Here is a 24235-nt window from a genome sequence, read left to right on the forward strand (position 1 = left end):
ATTACAAAAAAAGAACAGCAGGCGTCAGATATCGTGTGAGCTGTTCTTGAGACATATGTTGCCGTAAAACTAGCGAATTTGCTTTTGTAAGATTGGCGCAGAGGTTTTCTGACGCAACCGGCTGCTGTGAATAGTGCCGATAAGATCAGACAACGCCAGGACATGTACTGACCGTCCGATTGAACAGTTCCAAATATCTTTCTCCGTAATTTTCTTTTCTGTATGTGTTAATGTGCCTCATACAAGCGTGCTAGTTATACTGAACGATTATTGTTTTGGTGGCCACACATCCGCACGTGTTCACGCCACTTTTACTTTTATCTGACGTGACATGCTGCTTGCATGGTTGCTTGACGTAATCGCCACGTCTTTATCAAATGCTGACGTGTGCTGCTTCAGAAGGCAGCGACTCCATGCAGCGCGAACTCGTTGCAGAAGTGCCTGTGACGCAATGTGGTTGCAGTACGGCGTTCATGCGTATTCCACGCAACGGAGCAGTAAATTGAGGATAACGCTGAATAGAATTTTGGCGCCAGCTTTTTCTCCCAAAATATTTCCCCTGCCATAATTCTTGAGGCAATATAAGATGACGTTCTGTTCCTACAGAATATCCGCTTCCGATTTGTACAACTACGTGTAAATGCACGAGGACAGTATATAGCCGTTGCGGGAAAAAATTTATTAGCTGTCGAAGCCTGCGCTGTTGGTTGCACTGCTGTGACCTCGTCACCATGTTCAAGCGGCAGTATTGCCGCGAAGTTATTCGACTTTCACGCGGAACACATAGTCCGTAACCTTTTGTTCACAAAGGCACGTGCTCCCTTCAGCGCACCCTTACCTGACACATAATGCAGTAGTTGCGTTATCTACAAATAAAAAAAAGGTATGCGCAGCGTCAACTGACTTGACGTCGCGAAGGCTATTTAAATAGCGGAGCTGGTGTCATCAGCGCGCCCTTACTCCTCTCTCACCAGCACCACCTGTGCTCGAGCACGCGCTACCATTGGTCGACTCCTTTGATCGGCACAACCAATCAAGCTCCCGCTTTCTCCTTCTCTCCACACCACCAGCTCTGCTCCCGTCATAGTGCACGGCCGGTCTAGAGGCGCGCGCTCGCTCCTTAGGAGCGAGCGCGCGCCTCCAGACCGGCCGTGCATAGTGTCGCCTTTGCTCTCCTCCTCTCTACCCAGCTGCGCCCTCTCCACGTTGTTACACTTTCTTTACCAGGCTCAACTCGCTACACTCGGCTTCCCTTTCACCCACTTAGCTTTACCAATGCTCTCCTTATCGCCAGGCTTCGCTCTCGCAGCTGGGTTAGAAAGTGCGGACGACGGATCCCAAGGGTTTTAAATAGCTCCGCTCTTAAAAGGATACCGAATTGAACCTGCAACCACATTTTGCATCCGCGACATATACCAATTCGTTGACATGTCATTGACGGGCCGCGTGTTTTGAACGTTATCAATGTGTGAAGAAGGGACAACAGCCTTGGCGTCTCTTCTTCCAATGGCGGCGGCAGCCCCGGCTGGGGCCGAAACGTTTGGCTGCGTTGCTTCGCACGCGTCAACAGCGCTGGCGTCGTCTTGTTGGCGGCCGGCCTGGCCGCTGGCGGCTCAGCGGATGATGAGCGGAGCGTGCAGGCCGGCCGAGGCAGCAGACAGCCACTCGGGATTCGCCTCAGAAACGCTGCCATCCGGGTTCAGCCAGGATTTGTCTGGGTCTTCGCTGGGGAGAAGCCAAGATGCACTCAGGACAGGCCCTTTACAGAAGTTCATTGCGTCATATTTGTAGAAGCACTAGAGCAGACTGAATTGCGTGCCACTTTGACGAGGACCGAAATTAACGTGACACAGTCATCGAAAAAGTAAAGTAATAAAAATTCAATGAAGGAACCTCTTTAAGGATCAACACGGCCAAAGGTTTTCGCAGTGGTGAAGTGAACGATAGTTAGTGGACTGAGATAAGGCTACTGCCAGAGCTAAGGGGAACTCGTGATTCAGAAAAAAAAAAAAAAAAACTTCAGCGGTAGACATAGGCATGCGCACGAAGTCCTTTACTGTTTATCAAGAAGATGAGGGAGCCGTGGAGAAAAAGCTGAGAGGCAGCTTGACTAGCTCCGGCCCCAAACTGTGCTGCACATAATGAAGAATCAAACAGTGAATTATATATACAACGACATGGGGCGGAAATGTGTCGTGCCGAACTGCAGCAGAGGGTACGCGTCCTGCAAGGAGAAGGTAATTACCATCGAAGTTCCTAGTGACCCAGTGAGGTTGGAAGCGTGGGCTCGCGCTGACAGTGTAAATAAACAGCAAGAAAATAAAAGGATGGAAAAACCAAGTTATCAGCCACAATATAGTATACCTGCCCCCTGTGCGCGCTCCTATGGTTAAAAGGGCAGACTTTAGGTTCTTCACGATAGCGGCCGAGGACTCCTAATGTTGCATTCCAAGAACTATTTGCTTGGCACATGTACCCGCGGAAAGCCGGGGACCGAAGGCAGGCCGCTGTGAGCTGCGCGTCATCGCTTCACTTTTATGTTTGCGTCCATTGCGAAGCCTGTTTTTTTTTTTTTATGTCACGAGCGATGGGAGGGAGAGGGGGTCTGCGGCGAAACACCCTGCGCCACGGAGCAAGAATTCTTGAGGAGGCGAAACTGCGCTCGCTCGGGCGTCCTAATAAAGTCACGGAATCGGGCACAGCGCTCACGCGCCCTCTGTCGTTAGAGTCAGTCCACTAGTGGAGAAGGAAAAATGCGCGCGTCCCTCTCACCGCGCACTCCGACTAAGCTCGACGGTTCAAGGCCATTCGTCGCTCAAGCGCACTCCAAGCTTTTTCTGTAAATTAACGAGAAAAATGGCGTCACATACAGGAAAATTACCATCGTGATATTTTTGTACAACGCGAAATCGATAATTTTTGATAACGTCAACTCAATGAGTTAGGTATAATTTATTTCAACGAATGATGGGACTTACCCTATATGCCATCAATTCAGATTTAGGTTGTTGCGGCGGCCGCATTTAGATGGGGGCGAAATGTTAAAGGCCCGTGCGCTTACATTTAGGTGCACGTTACAAAACCCCAGGTGGTTGAAATTTCACATTGTCTTTTTTTGAGAACAGCAGACAAGTATCTGGGACAGCGCGGAAAAATTGAAGGCACGGCGTCTCGTGACAACACTGGCCGTTTCGGTTTGTCAAGGAGAACTTCGCCACCAAGTTCGCCATAATAGCGCCGCCTGTCTATGTCACTGTCCGAGAAGTGGTTCTCGCAAACGTAGTCACGAGGCGTCAGCTGTCGGTCTTTTCTTGGTATGGCGCGAGCCCACGCTTCCAACCTCACTGGGTCACTACGAACTTCGATGGTAATTACCTTCTCCTTGCAGGACGCGCACCCACTACTGCAGTTCGGCACGACACATTTCCGCCCCATCCTGAAGAAGCACTGGTCGAAATCTGCAACGCACTCTCCTTTGTCGCGGCGTGAAAAGCGCGCGCAAATATCGAGGAGTCGGCGCCGCCGGCGCTACGCGCGGAAGCCACTGAGAGCGCTAAAGAGAAAGAAACCAGCAAATCGCGAAGGGAACTTTCCCTCCCAAGGCCACCTACGCATGCGCGCGCACAACATGCGAGCGAGGGGCGCGTGCATGTGGCGACAGACGTCGTCTGCTCAGAGGCCCCTACTAGCGGTTCGTTTCAAGCGCTGTACGGCCTATAATTCTGGCAGTATCGATTAGGAACTGCAACTAAAATATCTGTCATATCTAGCGATTGATGTTAGACAGAAATATTAGAAATTGTACAATGTACGAGGCGCTATCACGATTTTTATGCGTCGCGTTCATAGAAGAGCATGTAAAAGATGTCAACTAGAGTCACTGTATATGCTACCTTTAGGAAGCAGAGTAGCGCATAGGTCCGGCTAGCAACCAACGCTATGCGGTGACGTCGCACTTCGTTTTTGCAGGCGACATGCCTACCGTGTCGCCGATTAACCAGTCTGGCGTGTCGAAGACCGGCGATAAACATTGGCTGTCGATGGCGAGTGTTAATTCAGTTCGCTGCAGCGGAGGCGTCGAGGAATAAAAAAAATTGGCCCAAGCGGCAGCTTCTCCGCAATGCATGGTTGCCAGCGGCGTTGGAAGACAGATGCGCAACTCTGCTACCTAAAGGTAGCAGATACAGTAACTCTATTGGCAACAGGCCGAAAGCGTCATCTGTCGTGCTTCAGCGTAAACCGCATTCCGCCGTGACGCTAACGCGCCGCCCTCGCGCGCTGCCGCGGCCGAGAGATTCTCCTCCTCAAATACTTCTTTCTCCGTGCCCTGCGCACGCCTATTACAGTAGAGACATACAGGTCGTGGGTTGTGGCGGTTCTGACTCGGAAGGCCAATGTTCATCAAAGAGCCTATCGGCGCGTCAATAATACAACTGTTTCAGCAAGTGAGGCATGCCTCAGTCGCATCGTTGAGTGAACGAGTCTCGTTCTTTTGCTGCGCTATACTGCTACACCGGGACAAAAAACGGAAAGACAATACGCACGTTTGCGCACATGTGTATTTGTTCTTTCCGCTTCTTAATTGGGCTGTAGTGGCGTAAATCCAGAACAATCTCAAGGGCACACACACCGTGATGCCATGGTGGCCATTTTGTTTTTCATAAATACACGTTTTATTCGTAATTATATAAAAATTAAAATCATGTTTTCAAATAAATTAAAAAGAAAACGAGCATGGGCCTGAGCAGTCAATAGTTGGTAAATTAAGTTAGTTTCCTAGTGTAACTAGTAGGTATAGGCTCCAGTATATTACTAGCCAATATGTCATTCGGGTTAAACCATCAACTGAAGATGCTAGCACATATTTTTTTTATAACGCGTGAAGGAACAGCTTTTATTTGCTGCACGTCAGAAGTCACGCGTTGCATTTCAGAGAGCACGACTTCTACGGTGCGTTTTGAAACCAAAACTAGTTTTCACTTTTGTTCGTTTCTACTCATTGGAAGGGCTTCACATTTCAGAGTTGATTTTAAGGAGAGCGCGCTATGCTTAATTGTGGAGCAGTTCAAATATGATATTTGAAATGTAAATCTCAGGGGGGGGGGGGGCACACTTGCATGCCCCCCCCCCCGCCCCAGTTTGAATAAAAGGGGGGTCGGGACCCCCCTGGCCCCCCTGTAATTTACGCTACTTCAGTAGAGCGTAGCAAAAGAACGGTGTCATATTAACAAGCTCCCGTCGAAGCCTTATTGAACGAGCATCTCAGTCGCCTGAACCTGGCTTTGTGCTAAAAACCATACAAGGAGTGGAGAGTGTGACGTGCAGGAAGATTGGAAAATTGGCCGTACAGCGTGCGCTGCTTGAGCTGGGCGCAGGATCGTCCGAGGCGTCGCACGCAGCCCCGGTAGCTCTGGTGCACGCGGCAGTGGCACACGCTCACCACAGCCAGCACGATGAGGCAGGCGCCCGCCAGAGTAGCCGCCGCGATGTAGATGTTGTGCAGCTGGTCAGTAGGACGACCTGCGGCAGAACGCAGCTTCTCTCTGCACAAGGTCGGCTTGCGTGGCGCGTGACCACGGTATGCATGTTACATATACAGTGCTAGAGCAGGCTCGTAGCCGGGGGGGGGGGGGGGGGGGGGGCAGCCCCCCGCCCCTGAAATTTTGGTAAAGTGGGTGTTTTTACCAAAAATAAATAATGAAAATAGGTGTCTTTCTCAAATAGTCAAGGTTTTCAGCAAGTGCCCCCCCCCCAAAATTCCTGGCTACGGGCATGTGCTAGAGAATAGACTTTAATAAAAACAAAGCAGTAGGTGGACTTCCGTGGGTGGGGCCCTTCTAGGACCCGGCCCACTGTCCACAACGGCTCTCCAGGCCCGATCCATGGTCGCCAGCTGGCTTCCCATGGCTTCCCAGGGTCAGATCAGCAAGTCGCGCCTCCCACGACCACGTTCGTATTTATCGTGTGTTCCCAGAGTGGACCGAGACTGGTCTCTCCGGGCAGATTTATGTATATACAGCGATATACTAACAATTAAGACATGACATCATAGAAAAGCTTAATTCCGAGTGGTCAGAAGATGCTCCAGCGACACTCCTTATCAATGGAGTAAAAATCTTTTACGTGCCATAAACCACGACATGATAATGAGGTACGCCGTAATGGGGCACTGCGGATTAATTCTGACCACCTGGGGTTGATCACCGAAAGTAGAGGGTCGTTCTTGCGTTAGCCCCCCTCGAAATTGGACCAGCATGGCTGGCAAGCGATCCCACATCGTGTTTGGCAGCTCAACGTCATAGCGGCCACCAAGGCCCCATGGCGGGCCTCATTTCTTATTCAACGACTGTTGACCACACATGATTCTTAGCCTCGTGCCAGTGTTGCATCGACATATCTGCTTAATGGCCGTTCGTCCATGCAATCTGCCTGTCTTTTTGCGCTAAATCTTACAAACGCACCCGTCAGGAAGGTAAACTGAGAGCGTCATATGCATGGATGGATAGCATGCATTAACACAGTCTGAATGCCGAGGCCTCCCTTGTGTGCTTTCGAACCTGTCCTGCTCACCGGTGCACCTGCTCAGCCCTCCTCACAATTAGCGAGCGTTTAGTATTCTATCACATTTACTACACAGGAATACTGCATCAGCGAGTAATAATATCGAATAATTATCATTATATGGCACTTCTGTATAGATAGAGGTACAGCGCTCAACACGCTTGTCTAGAACGCTGGAGCGGCCCATTCTGGACTGCACAAACGGCATCTGCGCATACAACGCGTGGTTTTTTGAGATAGCCCAAATTTACACATGCGCTGCCACCAGTAATGCATTACTATACGCTGGGTCTGTCCCAAACCCGGCGTATAGTCGGTAAACGTCGCCATTGTAGTCCGGAACGCGCCACTTGAGCGTTTTAGACCAGCGTGTTGAGCTCTGTACACGAGAGCCCGAGACCGCTTGTCGCTTGGGGGAGGAGACTGACCTTGCGTCCTGGCCATGGCGTCGGCTGGTGCGGACGGCGGCAGCTGCGAGCCGCCGCCTGCCGCGTTGAGCTCGCACGTGTCGCCGGTGAAACCCCGGGCGCAGGAGCAGTAGAAGGAGTCCAGGCTAGGCCAGCACGAGCCGCCGTTCTGGCAAGGGTTTGGGAAGCATGGGTCGTATCGCTGCGTGCAGCCTGGACCTGCAGAGGGCAAACGGTGGCGGTTCGCACTTGGAGCGCGACTCTTCCAAACGTGCATATGTCAACATACACATTCGTTGGTCACCGGAAGATCTAGAAAGCCAGAAACACGAAAGATAGGACTTTTTATGCGTAGGAGTATGTTAATTAGGAGCCCTTGTTCGGCCCGGCAGAGAGTAGTTTAGCTGGAGTTAGTCCGTGCATGTAGAGCATTTCATCCCCAGCAGTATTGGCTCACCTGCCGGTCAGCTGCACGACCGGCGGCTCGCCAGTTACACATCCACGGAGGCTATCCTGCTTACACGGGCTTTGTGCACGAGATTTGTTACGTTCTTTTTTTATTATTATTATTCCTTGGTACAGTTAATGCCTCCTCTTGTGTTTTCCGCTTTAGGTATACAGTAATTGGCTTTTTGCATGCTTGGGTATCAGCATGAAAGAACGCCTCTGTATGGAGTTTAGGTATGCAAGTGCGTCGTATGGCCTAGAACCAGTTGCATCAGTGAAAAAAATAGGGGGGGGGGGTGTACGATCTTTCCCGAACTAACTGTCTGCGAAGGCACCAAGGGCTGTAAACCTCAGCAGCACCGACTTACTGCATGTCGTTCTTGGCATGTTGTATATACACTGCCGAAATAAACCTTCCGTAAATAAACTCCAAATATTCGATCAACAATGGCAGATTCATTTTGTGTGCGACAAAAAGAAAAAGAAAGAATTAAACGCCCCAAGGGATGCAACTGTTCTCAGAGCGTATATTTCGCCCATCCGCATTAAACTTTTGTTTGTGTGTGTGTGTCGTGTGTTCCCTTATTCTCAGTCCTTGTTTTTTAGTTCTCGTTTCTTCAAGTTCTTTAAAGAACTTTGGAGAAAACCGGCCGGTGGTCCTCCGCGAATGCCGCCGAGTGCTTATCGTTTCCGGGCGCGTATATCGGTGGCATGCAGCTGCGCGCTGTGCGTCCGCCCTTGAAAGGGAATCGCGCCGGCCTCCTTTTTTCACCAAGCTGGGTCAAGAACGCCACGCGTCGCCAGTGCACGTGACGACATCTCTTTGCGACTACTTCGCTCTCACCCGTAGCCGAAACCATATCTGTGCCGAAACGTTGACGCGGCCTTCTAACGCCTCCTAATGAGGGGGCAGTTTTGAAACGCGTTAGGTGAAGTTATGGGGAAAAAAAAAAAAACACTCGCGGATTGCACGATATGGACTCTTTCCAACTCTTGCCTCCTTTAACGATGCAGACAGTTTTTCCCGAAACAAAGTTGTAACGAGGGGCCGGAGGGCGAGAAAGTAACGGTAGAAAAAAGTAATGTCATGTGGCTTCCGGCTTTCCAGTAGTTGAGCTTTCTGACAATGCATGAACAGTGGCGTTTCTATTCGACAACGCCTCCCCGGGCTGTGTCGAAATCACCCGTATCCCACCGAGGGGAAGGGTGATTTTTCGTCCGCTCTAATTCATTTCAATTTACGTTGTTATTACTACGTACACTACAGTTAAAAACAACAATCAATGGCCCCTGTGCTTTCCCTGGCTTAATTGTGTGTTGGAATCATTTTGTTGTGTCTAACAAATTTGAAACGAGCCCCTCGAAAAAAAATTCGCCTTCCGTTCATTCGTATCGCGAACATGACACACCGATCTTCATGGCTAACATGCGTGACAGAATACGCCGGTAATCTCAACGTAGTTCTTCGCACAACGTAACTGAGATACGTCGAGCGGGAAGCACATACTATCGTGATCAATGTGAGCTGCAACACCGAGTTCAAGTTTATTCTTCGATTACTTGTAATTTACTGATATGAATGGGACGTATTGAACTGCCAAGGATGCCCTTACGCTTGACCATTTAGTGTCATAAGCACTCGCGCTTACCAACTGCGTTTAGCAGCTATGACATTTAAAGGGACACTAAAGAGCAAAGCAGTTTTTCTCATACTAGTAAAGCACTCTTTCACGATACCAAAAACACCTCGCTTGCTGTAAGAAGACGCTTAGTAACAGAGAAAACGCGCAAAAACAAAATGTGGGTTGCGACGCCAGCTTGAAGTTTCCGCACCATTCGCCGTGACGTCACATGTTTTGACGGCGCCTACTAGGGACTACGTAGTTTCTAATCGGTAAAAATGAAGTACATTGTCCTCTGAGGGGGCCATAGACTTAACATACCACGTTTGGGTAATTTTCTTGAGCCAATGGCGCCAAAATACGACAAATACACTTTAAAGTCCGTTATGTCGCGCTGGGAGATTTCGGCGCGAAATTTAAAAATAATACCTTGAACTTGATTTTCTCCTCTATTAATAAACATATGATGGCGAAATTAACGACATTACAGTTCTCAGGGCACAATTTATCGATCTAAACCGATTCATTGTTTATCTTTAGTGTCCCTTTAAAAGGTAATATCAGTGTTCCAGCTCATATTGCTCACGAGTGTACATTTCAGAAGGTGTGCCCCGACTTTTATTTTTTAATTAAATAATCAGATGACTTATGGGCGAGTGTTCTGTAAATATTCAACCATTGTTTCGTTTCACTGGTTACTTTGTGCTTGTCTTCAAAGGCACGCGGTTGCTCCAGCCCGCTTGCTCCATTCGTAACATACTGGAAAACTTCGGAGAAAAGGAAAGAGCTAGACGTCCCCATGTTACTCTGTGAAGCAGTCGTGGTTAGTTTTGAAGCAGCGCAGTAATATAGAAGAGAGTCGAGCTTATTTTCTGGTATGTCAGAAAATAACACTGCTAGTCTTCAGACAGTGCTTTTGCGAATAGCTTCAGCATTTTCAAAACGGCAAATTTCACGTACCAAAACTAAAAGTAATACGTGTTACAGAAAGGGGCTCCGGAGCCGAATTCGCAAAACCCATCGGTAGTAACTGCTTTTACATTGGCAGGCCGCCTCGGCCCACAACAATATGTCCACAAGTATCAGGATTAGTTGAAATTTTCTATTACGAACAGTTTTAGCGCCAGAGGCTTTTGAATGTACGGCTATTTGTTTCTATTTAGAGCGTTTTAGTGCCGGGGCCCCCAAGGGGCTTGCGTATGCAAGCCCTTGTGTTCGTTTTGTAACATTTTTGGGTGCGGCTGGCGAACAAAAGAAATCACTAAAACTCTATAGAGTCTTTTAGTGCCAGGGCCCCAAAGCAGCTTGCGTTTCCTTTGTATTCTCCTTGGGTGCTGCTGGGACTACGAAAGAAGGCAAAAGCGTGCGTACACAAGCTGCTTAGGGTCCCCGGCACTAAATGTTTGTATTGCTCCGATATAAATTACGGTCACGCGGGCCCACTCACCGTCGTGCCTGCACAGGCAGGAGTAGTTGTTCCCGCGGTCCAGGCACTGTGCGGGCGGCGGGCATGGGTTGGGCCGGCACAGGTCCACCTTGATCTCGCAGCGGCGCCCCGCGTAGCCTGGCCCGCAGTGGCAGCGGAAGCCGGCAACCAGGTCCTCGCACTGGGCGCCGTGCGCGCACGGCCCGGAGTCGCACTCGTCGTACTCGAACTCGCACAGGTCGCCCCCGTAGCCCGGCAGGCAGTAGCACCGGAAACCTCCGCTCCCGGCCGGCAGGTCTTCGCACTTGCCGTGCACGCACGGACGGGCGCCGCACGCGCTGCCGCCGCTCTGGTTCCTCGTCGGCTCGGTCGCCGTGGGCGCTGGTGACGCTGTGCTTGTGCTGCTAATGGTCGTCGTCGTGTTGCTCTCGCCCTGAAGCTCTTGTTGTTCTTCTAACACTTGCTGCTGCGGCTTCTGAACTTGTACAAGCTGGCTCGGTTGCGGCTGCCGGTCGTCGTGTTGCTCCGGCGGTTTGTCTGTTTGTTGCTCGGACTTGTCAGTCTGCTCGGCCGCCCCCGGTTTCTGTGTCTGCTGCTTCACCTGGCCTTGTTGCTGTTTCTGAGCTTCAATGACTTGTTGCTGTGTCCCTGGTTGAAGCGTTTGCTCCCCGAGAGGTTGCTCCGTCTTTAGTGGTAGCTCAGTCGGCGTCGTTTCTTCCTGAAGTTGCTTGTGGTCGGGTTGTTGCAGCTGCGGTCGCTGCGTGTCTTGCTGCGATTGCTGAGTTTTCCATTGATCCGGTTGCCGCGTTGGTTGCAGCTTCGGCTGCACCGGCTCTTGCTGCTGCGTTGTCTCCTGCTCATTGCTCGGCTGTTGTTGCAGCTGCGCCTGTCCTGGCTGTTGCTGTGCCGTGATGGGGAGGATGGTCGACGTGTCTGCGAAAAGAAATCGATAACATCGCACACATTTACGTTAGATTAGGTTACGTGACAGCACATGGCACGCGAAATCTCACGAGGTGCGCAGGCCATGGAGAACAGTCTAAGATATCCCAGTATCACAACTTGACGAACAAGAACCAGTCGGTAAAATAACATAGCTAAGTAAACGTTCAAAGCTAGCACACTGTATATATTTTATTTATATATGGGGTTTAACGTCCCAAAACCACGATATGATTATGAGAGACGCCGTAGTGGAGGGCTCCGGAAATTTCGACCACCTGGGGTTCTTTAACGTGCACCTAAATCTAAGTACACGGGCCTCAAACATTTCCGCCTCCATCGAAATAGCACACTGTATATAGTGGAACAGCGTCTGTGCATGAACTCTAATCGAAAAGTATACGGAAACGCAACGCTTGCGTTTTGAAGCAACCGCGCTTGCAACCTGGAAGGTGTGATCTACAGTATGGATATTTTTCAAACAATGAAGGGAAATCCTGTGTGTTGGTCCGCTGGCGAAAAAGTGCGCCATGTGCGGACTAAGAAGATTGCCCTGCAAGATGATTTTGGAATTGTTCCGGTCGTTACTGGGGGCGTGTGAACAGAGATTACTCGAAGAGTATAAACTTGTGGGGCAATGAACACAGTGGATACGCATATATCTACGCAAATGTTCGTATGGGACACCGAAACGTGACGCTTCTGCAGAAAATTGAAGATGGCTTCAAGCGGCACATTGATCCATCCAGCGTGTCACGTACCTGCTACGCAGCTGCGGTTGGTGACCTCGTCAGTTGTCTGTACGCAGTGGGTGCCTTGTGGACAAGGGTGCAGCTCGCACGCGCTTAGTGGTTCTTCGCAGCGCCGGCCGCGGTAGCCTGCAAGAAAAAAAAAAATCGTGTTCACTAAATGTGTCACACCGCCTGCGTGTCCGTACTGTCCTGTTGTACGCAGAAAGAAAGATTGTCAGTCGCGACGTCTCCATTTTTACGTGTTTACAGCGAAGGCAAATTGTTCTAAGGTCAGCACTCATGTAATTTCCCACAAAATGAAAGTTGAAGTGCGCTATCGCCGCATCTGCACCTACATGTTGATTTCGTGCGAATACTGCTGACGAGATGCTCTCTGGATACTCTCTTGTTTATGGCGTTGTAAGGATGATATATATGCTGCCGCAGATACCAGGTTTCTTGGGAGGTTTCAGTAACGTTATGGTATGTAGTATTCAACTGCGGTGCATTGAAAAGAGGTTTGCAGAAAACAAAAAAAAAAAAGGAAACAGAAAACTAGATGCGAGCAGGAGGTGCGTCGTGTTGGCCACACTACGTATCGAAACGGACGTGGTTCGATGTGACAAAGAAAACCCGGTGGCGACAACATTTTACTGGTTAGTACATCTTTCATTTACGATGTACAGATGGGTCCCCCGTTGAATGAAACAGTTACGTTTAGGGAATGTCCGTATTTCGCCCTCTTGCAAAATCATAGTGGCTTAGATTTGCATAAGACTAGTGGTTGACAATTCAGACTCGTTTTGATAGACTATTGCCGTACACGAACAATGTTGCCACATCGACTTGCTGTTAGGGGTTTAGCAATGTGAAAGGTGCTCATTCTAGCGTGATGGTACTGTAAATACATTGCTGCGAATTTATTAGTCAGTGAGTGGACGTACCGTGAGGACAGAGACACTGAAAGAGCGATCCCGACAGTCCCTCGGCGATGTCGACGCAGAAGCCCTGGTTGAGGCACGGCTTGTGGAAGCAGCCGTCGCGCTCCTCGCAGAAGCGACCGGAAAGGCCGGGGCAGCAGCGGCATGCGTACGACGCGGCCCCCGGCTCGAGCACGCATGCCCCGCCTCCCGCCGAGCAGGGGGCCTCCAAGCTTCCCGTCGCCGCCTCTTCGGCGGTCCGCGAGCACTCGTGACCCGCCACGCTGACGTTCAGCAGCCACGCCGAACCCCAAAGATGAACTGCACCGGCGTTGTATAGAGCAGAAGGAGGAGGAAAATATATAGCACTCAGCTGTATGGTGATTCGTTGACTATAGCGCAGAAAGACAAAGGCCTAGAAGTAAGCACACGTGACAGGCGCTGTCGGACAACGAAATGATGTCCCTTAACACCTGTTAACGATGTCACGCAGTCAAGTGTGTTTGATAGCAATGATGCTGCTATCTTCTGTATACTGATTGTTAACCCTCCCATTTTTTTCGGCTTTGTTCGTTAACCGACTTACATGCACAGACGGGTCCACTGTTAAAGGGAACACTTGCGTGCAGGGCATGTTCGGATTTCGCTCTCTTGTAAAATCATAGTGCCTTGGATTTCCATAAGACTACTGTTGGTTGATGGTCGCGACTCCTTTTCACAGAACAGTGCCATGCACGAACGAAGTTTCCTCATCCACTGGCCGTTAGGGGGCCAGCAACATGAATGGTGCTCATTCGAGTGTTCCCTTTAACAGTGGACCGTACTGTACATTGCGCTTGCGCTTTTGATTGTTTGTTGAAGGTGATAGCGTTGTATGCTTTCTTGGTCTTTTAGATAACCGTAACATGTGAGGTAACTGGGATTAGAACAGTATATATTACATGTCCGCTTCTGTATAACTGTGGGTTTGAAGTACAGTGCCCGTCACGTGTAATTTCTACGTCCCTGTCTCTTTGCGCTAGTCAACGAGTCACCGCGGCAGCTTTGCCAATCCGCCCAACCTGCCGCTGTTGTAAGCACTTAGACGTTAAAAGTCTGGCTTTCGGGCCTCTTTTGAGAAAGGGATGATGGGTTGAGCGCTTGATAGATTTTTCTGTAATACGTACGATATTCAGGAAGTCGTAAAAGATATGTGAAGTCATGGAGCCAGAGCCTACGCGAAAACTTGAGGGAGGCGCCACTACCTATCCTTCGTTGTGCCACCTTTGGCATCGATTCGAGTTTCGATTTCCGGCTACCGTGGCCGCACTTCTTCTCACTAGGTTTGACAATTTTGAGCTTACGAGCGCAATGCATGCACTGGGCGTTCACGATTACGTCTGCCAAAATTTGCAACGCTACGGGCCGCGTAAATGGTTGCTGTATGACATACTGCCGCTAGTAAAAAACACACACACAAGAGAGACACGACCAGGACGACAAATGCGCGGCAGCAAGCAAGCAATACCAACTAGGCCAAGAAGAAGTTCTCCCGCGTAAATGGGTCAAATTTCAAGCTGAACGCTGCTTGCCCTTCCTCTCGCGGGCTCGCGCCCAGAGAATGAGGGGATGACGTATACATGAGGGAATGGCCCTACGTAGATGGTAGTGCTGTGACGTCGCTCCTCTACGTAGACGGCTGTGCTCTGACGTCGCCAACAGTAGCACGTGACACTGCGATAATTATTTGACACGACGTGCAGTTTGTGTAATTTGTTGCTTGAATGGATTAATAAAACTTGAGAGCAATAATAAAACACACAAACGGAATGTGTGCGTTTTCTTTCTTGAATTTTTACCGCGAATTTCACCGAGGTTCGAGACTAATCGACCTCCGTTTCGCACGCGTTCGTCTTCTCGCGCTTTGGGCATCGTGCAGACGCCACCCTTTACAACAAAACTACTTTTCTACCGCGTTCCAGCGCTCATTAGGCTCATTTATCCTCCCGTGTCTAACTAGATGTTCATGCGGCACACCGCTATTCGCGTCCGTTCAAATGTCCGCAGCTTTCGTCTCAGTAATAGTATAGTGCCTAGAATATTCTAGGCACTATAGTAATAGGTTGAAAACCAAGTGATCGGCGAGGGCGCATTCGGCACAACTTGCAGAGATGAAGCGCAAAGAACGCGCTTGCGGCCTGAATGTCCAACGAGACGGAATGTACAACGAGACTGAATGTCCAATAGTGGACATTCAGTCTCGTTGGACATTTCGTCTCGTTGGACATTCGGTCTCGGTTGGACATCCAGTCTCGTTGGACATACAGTCTCGTTGGACATTCCGTCTCGGTTGGACATTCAGTCTCGTTGGACATACAGTCTCGTTGGACATTCAGTCTCGTTCGACATTCCGTCCCGGTCACAAATTTCACTTTTCCGTTTTCGTTCCACACATCCCAATATTTGCTGTGAAAATTTTCCGAATGTGCCCTAACATTTGCGACGTGCGTGAAAATTCGTTTCGTCGTGATGGGACGTGGCGCTGAGACTGCGTATTACGCACGGCAAGGATATATATATATATATATATATATATATATATATATATATATATATATAGAGAGAGAGAGAGAGAGAGAGAGAGAGAGAAAGCGCAAAGACACGAGGGAATAAAATAGGAAACAAGACGCAAAAAAGAAGTATTTAAAAATAAGAAAAAAAATATTTAAAGAGCTCCCTTTTGCACCCGTTTGCTCGTGTTCATATAACTTGATGCCTTTTCAACAAATCGAGTTGAAAGTTTGCGCTTTTCATGCTTTTGTTATGTGCGTTTTCCCTAAAAATATGTACCTGTAACTTTACCACAGTTTAACAATTATGCAAAACCAAATAGCCCGGTACCTCACCTTGTTGAGTAATCGATTAGCTTTCAGTTTTTTCTCGGTAATCCGTTAGTTTTTTAAAAAAGGTAATTGTAATCGCTGACGCTCTTTCACTGTAATGCGTACAAGTCTGTTCCCGACTCAGTTTTTTTTTTTTTTTCTCACTTGAGCTTCACAGCACTAATATCGACATCATTGGAAGAGCAATAGAAAAGCTCGTGTTCAGGCCGTTCCTGAAAAGTCCTCAAATGATTTTAAACACCATAAAAACGGTTTTATTGTCGCCAACGGTTACCTGTATGCTATGTGTTGTAATGAAAAATTATTCACGCGAAGCACTTTGCAAAACGCGAGCAAGATTGGCTACTTCGGCAATAAGCTCAGAAAAAATGAGCAGTTCGCAGCGGATGGCCTGATGCTCTCTTGACTGGCCCGGTGCAGCGGAGGTGTAGGTCACCGCTCATTGCACGTCACTCTAATGTGGTGTGACGTCACTAAAACTTTCGTTACGCTTCCTACACAGTGACGTCGGTGTCAGTCGCGCTAGCGATGGGTTTCGATCGCGAGAATGAGCATTTATACAGACTTTGGAAGTGAATTAAAATATATTCTAAACGTTTGCTGCGTGCAATACTTCGTGCTGAGCGTCCTTGCTTACAGAGAGAGCCTACAGCAGGCTTTTTATAGCCTCAAAATTTGGTGACACCACCTCTTTTTCCTAGACCGGCCTGCAGTTCTCTTGTAGCCGAAATGCCATGACATGTTTCCATCAGGGTAGTCAAAACTAAAACTGGTATCCCACACTCAGCATGCTTCATAATCATTTCGTGGTTCTGGCGCGTAAAACCCAAGAATTTAATTTTAAAGGAAAATTTCCTCCCTAGCTTCTTCGACCCGCATTCTTTAAGAGGAAAGAAGAGCCCCGCCACGGTGGTCTAGTGGTTATGGCGCTCGACTGCCGACCCGAAAGTCGCGGGATCGAATCCCGGCCGCGGCGGCTGCATTTTCGATGGAGGCGAAAATGTTTGAGGCCCGTGTACTTAGATTTAGGTGCACGTTAAAGAACCCCAGGTGGTCGAAATTTCCGGAGCCCTCCACTACGGCGTCTCTCATAATCATATCGTGGTTTTGGGACGTTAAACCCCAGATATTATTATTATTATTAAGAGGAAAGAAGAATTGTTCTAGGGGCTCGTAGAAAGCCAACAATCAAGCCAAGGAAAGCATAGGTACGTTATTTGTTGATCGTTTTAACTGTAGTGTAATGAATATGACCTAAATTGAAAGGACTTAAATGGGACGAAAAAGCACACTTTCTTTCGGTGGGGTTCGAACCCACAACTTTCGCATTACGCGTCTGATGCTCTAACAATTAAGCTACGACGGAGCGCGCTCCCTCGTCCACTTTGTTGGGTATTTACGTGAGCTTGATCCCTGGGAGTGTTAGCAAGCGCAAATCGTCGCCGTAATTATAAGGTTGCGGGTTCGGATCCCACCGATGGAAAGGGTGTTTTTTAGTCTACTTGGATTCCGTTGCATATGGGTTATAATTATTACATCGCAGTTAAAAAAAGCAACAAATAATGTCCCCAATGTTTTATTTGGCTTAATTGGCTGTTGGTTTTCTAACAAATAACTGAGTCTCTCGAACTATTCTTCTTTCGCACTTTCATAGCAAGGGATTCGTCCTGCCTCGTGATGCTTTCTGGCAAAAATAGTGTTTCACACTCGCCGCCTTAGCTACGAGTGGCGCTGGTAACACTCTCAGGGATTAAACGCAGATAGATACCGCACAGAGTGGACGAGGGAGCGCCCTCTCTCGTAATCCTTTAAGGGGCTGTGATTTCCGATTTATGACAGAGATAAACACGAACAGCAAAGTATGCAAACAACCAAAATAAAGCATTAAAGTAACATATTCAATATACATATGAGAACTAAAAATACAAAATAGAAATAAAACTAACAAAACTTGAAATTATGGTAAACGCAGTAAAGCGAATACGGAAACAAAAATACGACGCCCGACGCCACAGACAGTCAATATTTGCAAAACACACACAAAAAAATGCGATCTTCCGTTAGGCTATCTTAACCCAATGAATCAGTTGTCTGAGAAATTTCAAACGAGGACACGTTTATCTCTTCTAAATTGGACATCCGTCTCGTTGGACATTCCTTCTCGGCTGTACATTCCGTCTCGGTTGTACATTCCGTCTCGTTGTACATTCCGTCTCGGTTGGACATTCAGTCTCGGTTGGACATTCAGTCTCGTTGGACATTCAGTCTCGTTGGACATTCAGTCTCGATGGACATTCCGTCTCGGTTGGACATTCCGTCTCGTTGGACATTCAGTCTCGCCGGTCACGTGACCCATTGGACATTCAGTCTCGTTGTACATTCCGTCTCGTTGGACATTCAGGCTCTGAATCCAAAGAACGCCGCCACAACACCGCTCGCGTCTCGGGGGCTCGGCTTGGTTCGGGCACGTCATGCGATCGTGACATTGTGTGCGCATGACGTGTTCATGCGTATGCGTTATGTGATCCTCCTGCTCGCGTGCCGAAGAGGGCAGGGAAGGGATTTGGCTTGCGAAGGCTACACGGGGAGAGCGGCAAGGGTTTGCAGTTCGCCTCCTCGCATCATGGTTCCGCGCCGCTACAAACTATTGTTTTTCTCAACTTCAAACGGACCGATTAGAGAAATTCTTGTGGCATAATGCTCTTCATTAGGCTCGCAACAACTTCCAATGTCTAACTAAAATTCGTTATATCACCTGGTAATGGGCCCTTTAAGGAAAGGAAGATATGGCGGAGGTTACAATATTATCTGAACTCACGCCCTAAACATTAATTGTGATTCATGTACTGTTTGATTGTATTGTGTCTATACGCCAAACGAACTATGTGTTGAGGGAAACACAGATAACAAATCTGCCATTGTATATAGTGGTCAAATTTTGGAAGTGCATTTATAAGCGTGGTAGAGTCTACAACAAAATGCAACTAGCATGCAGCCTCCTCGGCTATGACTGGGGCTTCTAAGGTACCCCCCCCCCCAACCCACTCCTTTAATTTTGGACAAGTTCAAGGGAAGGGAGCTTTTCCTCCCCCGTAACCGGTGCCACTGACTGCGCTTTCTTTGCTCGTCATATCAACTTGCTAAGTTTAGTTTCGCCAATGCCCTTTGCGAAACCGCAACCTAACGCGTCCTTTAACCACCACAGACCTCATTACCCGGAGTTTACGTTTAGCGGAAACGGGCCTGTACCTACAGTAATAACAGCGCTAGCTCGACCGAATGCCTCGAGGTCGATCGATGCAATCAGCGGGAAAGCCAACGCACGTCGCGGCCCGCGTTACTAATTCAAAAGTCCCTGCGCCCAGTGCAGATGGAGGGCGACGTATATGTATATATAGACGGCTGTACGTACAGCTGCCAGAGCAGCCTCACCCAATTTTCTTATTTGGGCCGTATTCATCCATCTATGCCCGTTAGGGGACACTTCTGAGTGCACCTTGCGGAGGAGACGTCACTATGACGATGTAGTGCTTGTGACCTATGATGACTAAGCTCGTGCACCTGTCACAGTAAGTCTTAACTGGGATTAAATGTACGTTTATAGAAAATTGCATAATGTCGCGCGGAGTATTCATGAGAAAGCAACGTAACCGTATATGATGTTCGGCGTCTCCCCTGTCGTGGCGGTAAAACATAACTGAGAAAACTGTGCAATCGCGAAGTAGTTTTATAAATTCCGACTTAACGTTCAGGTGTCAGTCATGCCGTATATCGGCATGCCTGTAATTGCAGCCTGCAGCGGTGAGCGGCTCCCGCCACTGATGTTCAGAAACTAAAGATCACTGATCGAACTAGGGTAGAATAGCTGTACATTGAGCAAATGGCGGAACGCACTGACTATGCAGGACCATACGGAGAAAGACGGGGCACGTGTATTGACTATACATCAACTGTGAGAAAATATATCAAGTGCAGTTTTTCCTCTTTACAATCAAGCTGCATCTATGTGCCCTTCTTCTTCTTCTGAAGCGTGCGTTCTTTCATACATGATTAGTCAATTTTAAATCAGACAGAGTATGTGTTCCGCCTTATTGTCCTTCTGTCTGTCTTACTGTTCATGGTACGCTCAACCGAATGGGTGACAACCGGAGCATTGCAAATAGGATCCGCCCATAACTGATTACAGTGACTAGAGCGCCCATAAACTCAAAGCGAACTTGTACTTATGCACCAGCCGATTACGTTCTCTCATTTCCGTGTCGTCAAGCGCTTTTGCGTGCTTAAGACGGTTAATTTTGCCGTACAAACTTACCTTTGTGGTGGCTTGCTGTAAGGTGAAACTTGAACGTCTTGGCGAATTTTATAGGATGTTTTCACATCACTCTTTAGCCAGAGGTTGCATTTTAGCTACAAACCAATGAATTTCGTTTTTTTTTAAAGAAGCTGTAGCAATATAAGCTGAGCAATAACACTTGAACTGAGAATGACGTTCAGGTGGCAAGGATCCCTTACAAGAGGTGAAGGGTGGTTCGACGCTGTTTTGTGCTTGCACATTTTGTTTTGAGCTGACCATTGCCATTGCAAAGGATCATCCTGCCAGCATTCACATAACCTTGGAGGTGCTTAGGGCGCACATTAGACACCCTGCTGGCGCCCCTGCCCACCACCTAGCCTCGCTTGCAGAATACCGGCCCGGTGCCTCCTTTTGCAAAAGGATTTAGGCTTTCCGAGAGTGCCTTCCAACAGACTACACACCTCCTGAAAGAATCTTGACACCCCCTTGGTAATTGGATCAGTCTAAACTTCGTTTGACAGTGCCAGGGGTTCGGAAGAAGGCGGAGCTCTCGTCGCCAGCTTTAAAGCAGCTGTCTCTGCTGATGCTACACGAGGAATACGCAGACCACGTTAAACTTTACACATGTATTAGGGGATATGCAGGAGCTGTTATCTTCCCTGCAAAAAGCCGGAATCTATAATTTTAGAGCGTCTCATAGGACTACGTCAACTGCTGTGCAGCTTGCGGCACTCCGCAGTGCACTTCGAAGGATTCAACTAGACTCGCCACTGAAATGGGGCATATTTACAGACTCGAAGTCAGCGCTGCAGTGTCTGTCGTCAGCTTTACGCCGTGGCGCACAATAGCAACTAGTTTTGGAAATAAGAAAAACCTATCGGCAATTAAAAGACAAAGGGCATGACATAATTTTTCAGTGGCTTCCAGGCCACTGTGGCATCGACGGCAACGAAAGCGCCGATAATTCTGCAAGGGATGCTCATGAAAGTGGCGTGCAGAAAGCCATTCCATTACCAAGATCCGATGCAGCATCAAAGATTCGCTCGCTCGCACGTGATCTAACGCATTCAATGTGGAATACGTCCTTTTCTCTGCATACCCGCCTTCACCGTCTGGATCCGCCACTTCAACTTCAAATTCCATCCGGACTATCCCGATCTGAAACAACAGTACTCTGCCGTCTGTAACTTGGAGTGTCTTTCACGAACAGCTTTGCTTACCGAATCGGAATGGCAGACAGTGCTGCCTGTGCTCACTGTGGTAGCGAGGAAATCGTTACGCATGTCCTGTGTCATTGTCCTCACTACAGCTTCCAGAGACAACAGCTCTCAGCAACGCTCGCATGCCTCGATGACCATCCGCTTTCTAAACAATCAGTTTTGGAGTGCCGGAACGTTCGAGCTTCCAACCAGAAAGCGACGAAGGCGCTGCTGAAGTTCCTGCGCTCAACCGGCCTCGCTAAACGACTATGACACTCCCGTGCTTGAGTGTATGTGCGTTTTTTTTTACTTGTTTTTTACTCTTTTTTCCTTCCTTACCTTTCTATACCCCTTACCCCTTCCCCAGTGCAGGGTAGCAAACCGAAAAACTTTCTTCTGGTTAACCTCTCTGCCTTTCACTTCACCTTTCTCTCTCTCTTTCTCTCTCTGTTTTGAGCTTGTACACTGCATTAATAATAGAATAATATCTGGGGTTTTACGTGCCACTACACGGCATGCCGTAATGAAGGGCTCCGGAAATTTTGACCATCTGGTGTTCTTTAACATGCACTGACATCGCACAGTACACGGGTCTCTAGCATTTCGCCTCCATCAAAATGCGACCGCCACGGCCGGAAGCGAACCCGCGACCTTCTGGTCAGCAGCGGAGCAGGCGGACTGCATTGCCTTCTTAGGTTGTCACGGAATGTATACAGCGCACTTTCGCATACAGGTCACGCTGACACGTACCGCTGAGTGCGTGGCTTCCCGGCGTGAGTATCTCGGGCGAGATGGTGAGTCCTGGTGCGTGATAGGGCTTCTCCCAGAGCAGCAGTGCCTCGTCTCGGCGGCATGGCTGCTGGCCGTAGCCGCCCTGCAGGGACTGCAGCGCCAGCCGCGGATCGGTCGCGTTACCGCTGACCGGAAGCCACTCTTCGGACAGGTTCAGCCTGCACGCAGATTTCACACCACGACTTGTACAGCCCGTATTTATTTCGTATACCCCGTTTGTTAAAAGAAGCGACACCAGCGGGAGCGTTAGTATTGCATGCTGATTCTATATGGCTGCCTCATGTTGCGCTCGAGGAACAACTCGGGGGTTAAACCTCTTTTGGCTCTTTTAAGGCTGCCTCTGGTTGTTCTAAGGGAAACCAATGACAGTAAGAACTTCGGTTAAATTATTTCTTTCCAGAGCTCTAGAGCAATACGAAAGCAACAAAACATTGGCCAGATGTCCAGAATCAGCTACACGGTCGTGAACTGAGTGAAGTCGTTCATTTCGACAACCGCTCTACAGCTGCGTGGATCATTGACTAGTAATCGCGCACAAAGAAAAAATAATGGAGGGGGGGGGGCGAAAGAGGAATACTGGCTATGGTCATCCGGAACATGAAAACGAGAGTCCACTGCAGAACGAAAGCATCTCCCAGTGATTCTTGCACTAACTCTAATTAATATCGCAATAACATCAGTAGATTAAGTGGTGTAACCGTCTCTGGAAGTTATAAACGGTGAAGCAAATATTTCTTTAGGCCATGACTGCTGAATATAAACAGAGAACACGAAAGGTACAGTCAAGGAGAAATAAATGTGTACTCCGGGAGTTCTAGTTAAGTGACCTAGCTGAGGCAGCATGTTTCCTGGTTATACACTATCCATTCATCACACGTATGCGCGTTAACAAGTAAGTGCTGGTGGACCATGAGATAGGTACATTTTGTTTATAATCACATAAATGCCTGAATTCCAGAACTTTTTTTTTTCGTTTGCGAATGAATGAAAGAACATTGTAAGAATAAACCATATCTTGTTTTCTCCACAGTATGAACATTAGAGGTCTGAAAATAGGCCAGGTCAGGAGGTAGAAAAAAAAAAGACAACTTAGAGGTTAACCTGAAGCGCAAAGATTTGACCATTTACACAACGCCCGATGACACGGGAGCGGGTAGGCTATGCAGAAACAAACTCAATGAATTCACAATTAATAACAGAGGACCTTGAAGGTGTACACTTTCGAAGTACTGTGCTTATCGTATACAACGCCGATGTATACGGTGGTATCTCAAATTTCTAACAGCAGAAATAATCCGCGGAGATAACCTCTCAAGCACTGACCGCTGAGATCGCCTCAGTACCAGTTAAACACTGCGAGTAAGTGCAGGGCAAGAGGTACAAATACTCTTTCTTATCATTTATATCGCAGCACCTGTTCGCGAACCAGCCGGAAGGCCGTTTTAGTTTTGGATCCGCTTGTCAATTACGATAATGTAACGAAGGTTCGCTGTGAATAAATCTGCCAACTCACTGGATGTCGTCCATGCTCTGGATGCTCAACGAGAGAGTAGTGCGCGGTGTGTCCTCTTGAGTCCGGTTTGCTTCCGAATCGGGAGTGCAGGCCACCTGCACAACGGAAGTGAAGATATACACATATAGATGGCTCAGCAACTGCTCGGCGTCAATGGGAGCAGAGTAATCGTGGCCATGGTTCTGAATTTCCGTGCTGCTTGTTCATAAGCTTTGACCAGTGCCAATTCCCTTTAATCACAAAACGGTCCCGCAAATCACAATTTAGCAGATTCGCTACCTGGTCGAGACATCTCGGGGGGGGGGGGGGGGGGGGGGGGGGGGGGTAGTGCAATAGTCAGTAGGCCTGCTCGCATTTCAGATTTGTCCTGGAGTATGTGCTTCTTAGAAAAAAAAAAAAGACGTAAGTGTTTATTTTTGTTTTGTTCTCTTTTTACCGCATAGAGAATGTTCCACACCACTGTGTAATAAGCTGATCACAGAAAGCTGATTGCTTGCGG

The 24235-nt window shown here is 48.5% G+C and overlaps 1 protein-coding gene across 2 annotated transcripts in view; it reads right to left on the reverse strand.

Annotated features, from left to right (window-relative positions):
• Positions 1-1160: 1160 nt before the first annotated feature.
• LOC119387530 (delta and Notch-like epidermal growth factor-related receptor) overlaps positions 1161-24235 on the reverse strand; it is a 32126-nt gene continuing 9051 nt past the window's right edge. Inside the window, exons 3-10 of one of the 2 annotated variants that reach the window (XM_037654947.2) lie at positions 23737-23831; positions 22182-22381; positions 13081-13377; positions 12167-12283; positions 10485-11396; positions 6990-7187; positions 5349-5520; positions 1161-1725 (exon numbers count right to left, since the gene is read on the reverse strand). In XM_037654947.2, coding sequence (XP_037510875.1) covers positions 1614-1725; positions 5349-5520; positions 6990-7187; positions 10485-11396; positions 12167-12283; positions 13081-13377; positions 22182-22381; positions 23737-23831 — 2103 coding nt within the window. In that variant the 3' untranslated portion in view covers positions 1161-1613. The remainder of the gene's footprint in view (positions 1726-5348; positions 5521-6989; positions 7188-10484; positions 11397-12166; positions 12284-13080; positions 13378-22181; positions 22382-23736; positions 23832-24235) is intronic. The other variant, XM_037654948.2, reaches the window with a different exon arrangement.

The sequence above is a fragment of the Rhipicephalus sanguineus genome, chromosome 3 (genome assembly GCF_013339695.2).
Source record: "Rhipicephalus sanguineus isolate Rsan-2018 chromosome 3, BIME_Rsan_1.4, whole genome shotgun sequence".
NCBI lineage: Eukaryota > Metazoa > Arthropoda > Arachnida > Ixodida > Ixodidae > Rhipicephalus > Rhipicephalus sanguineus.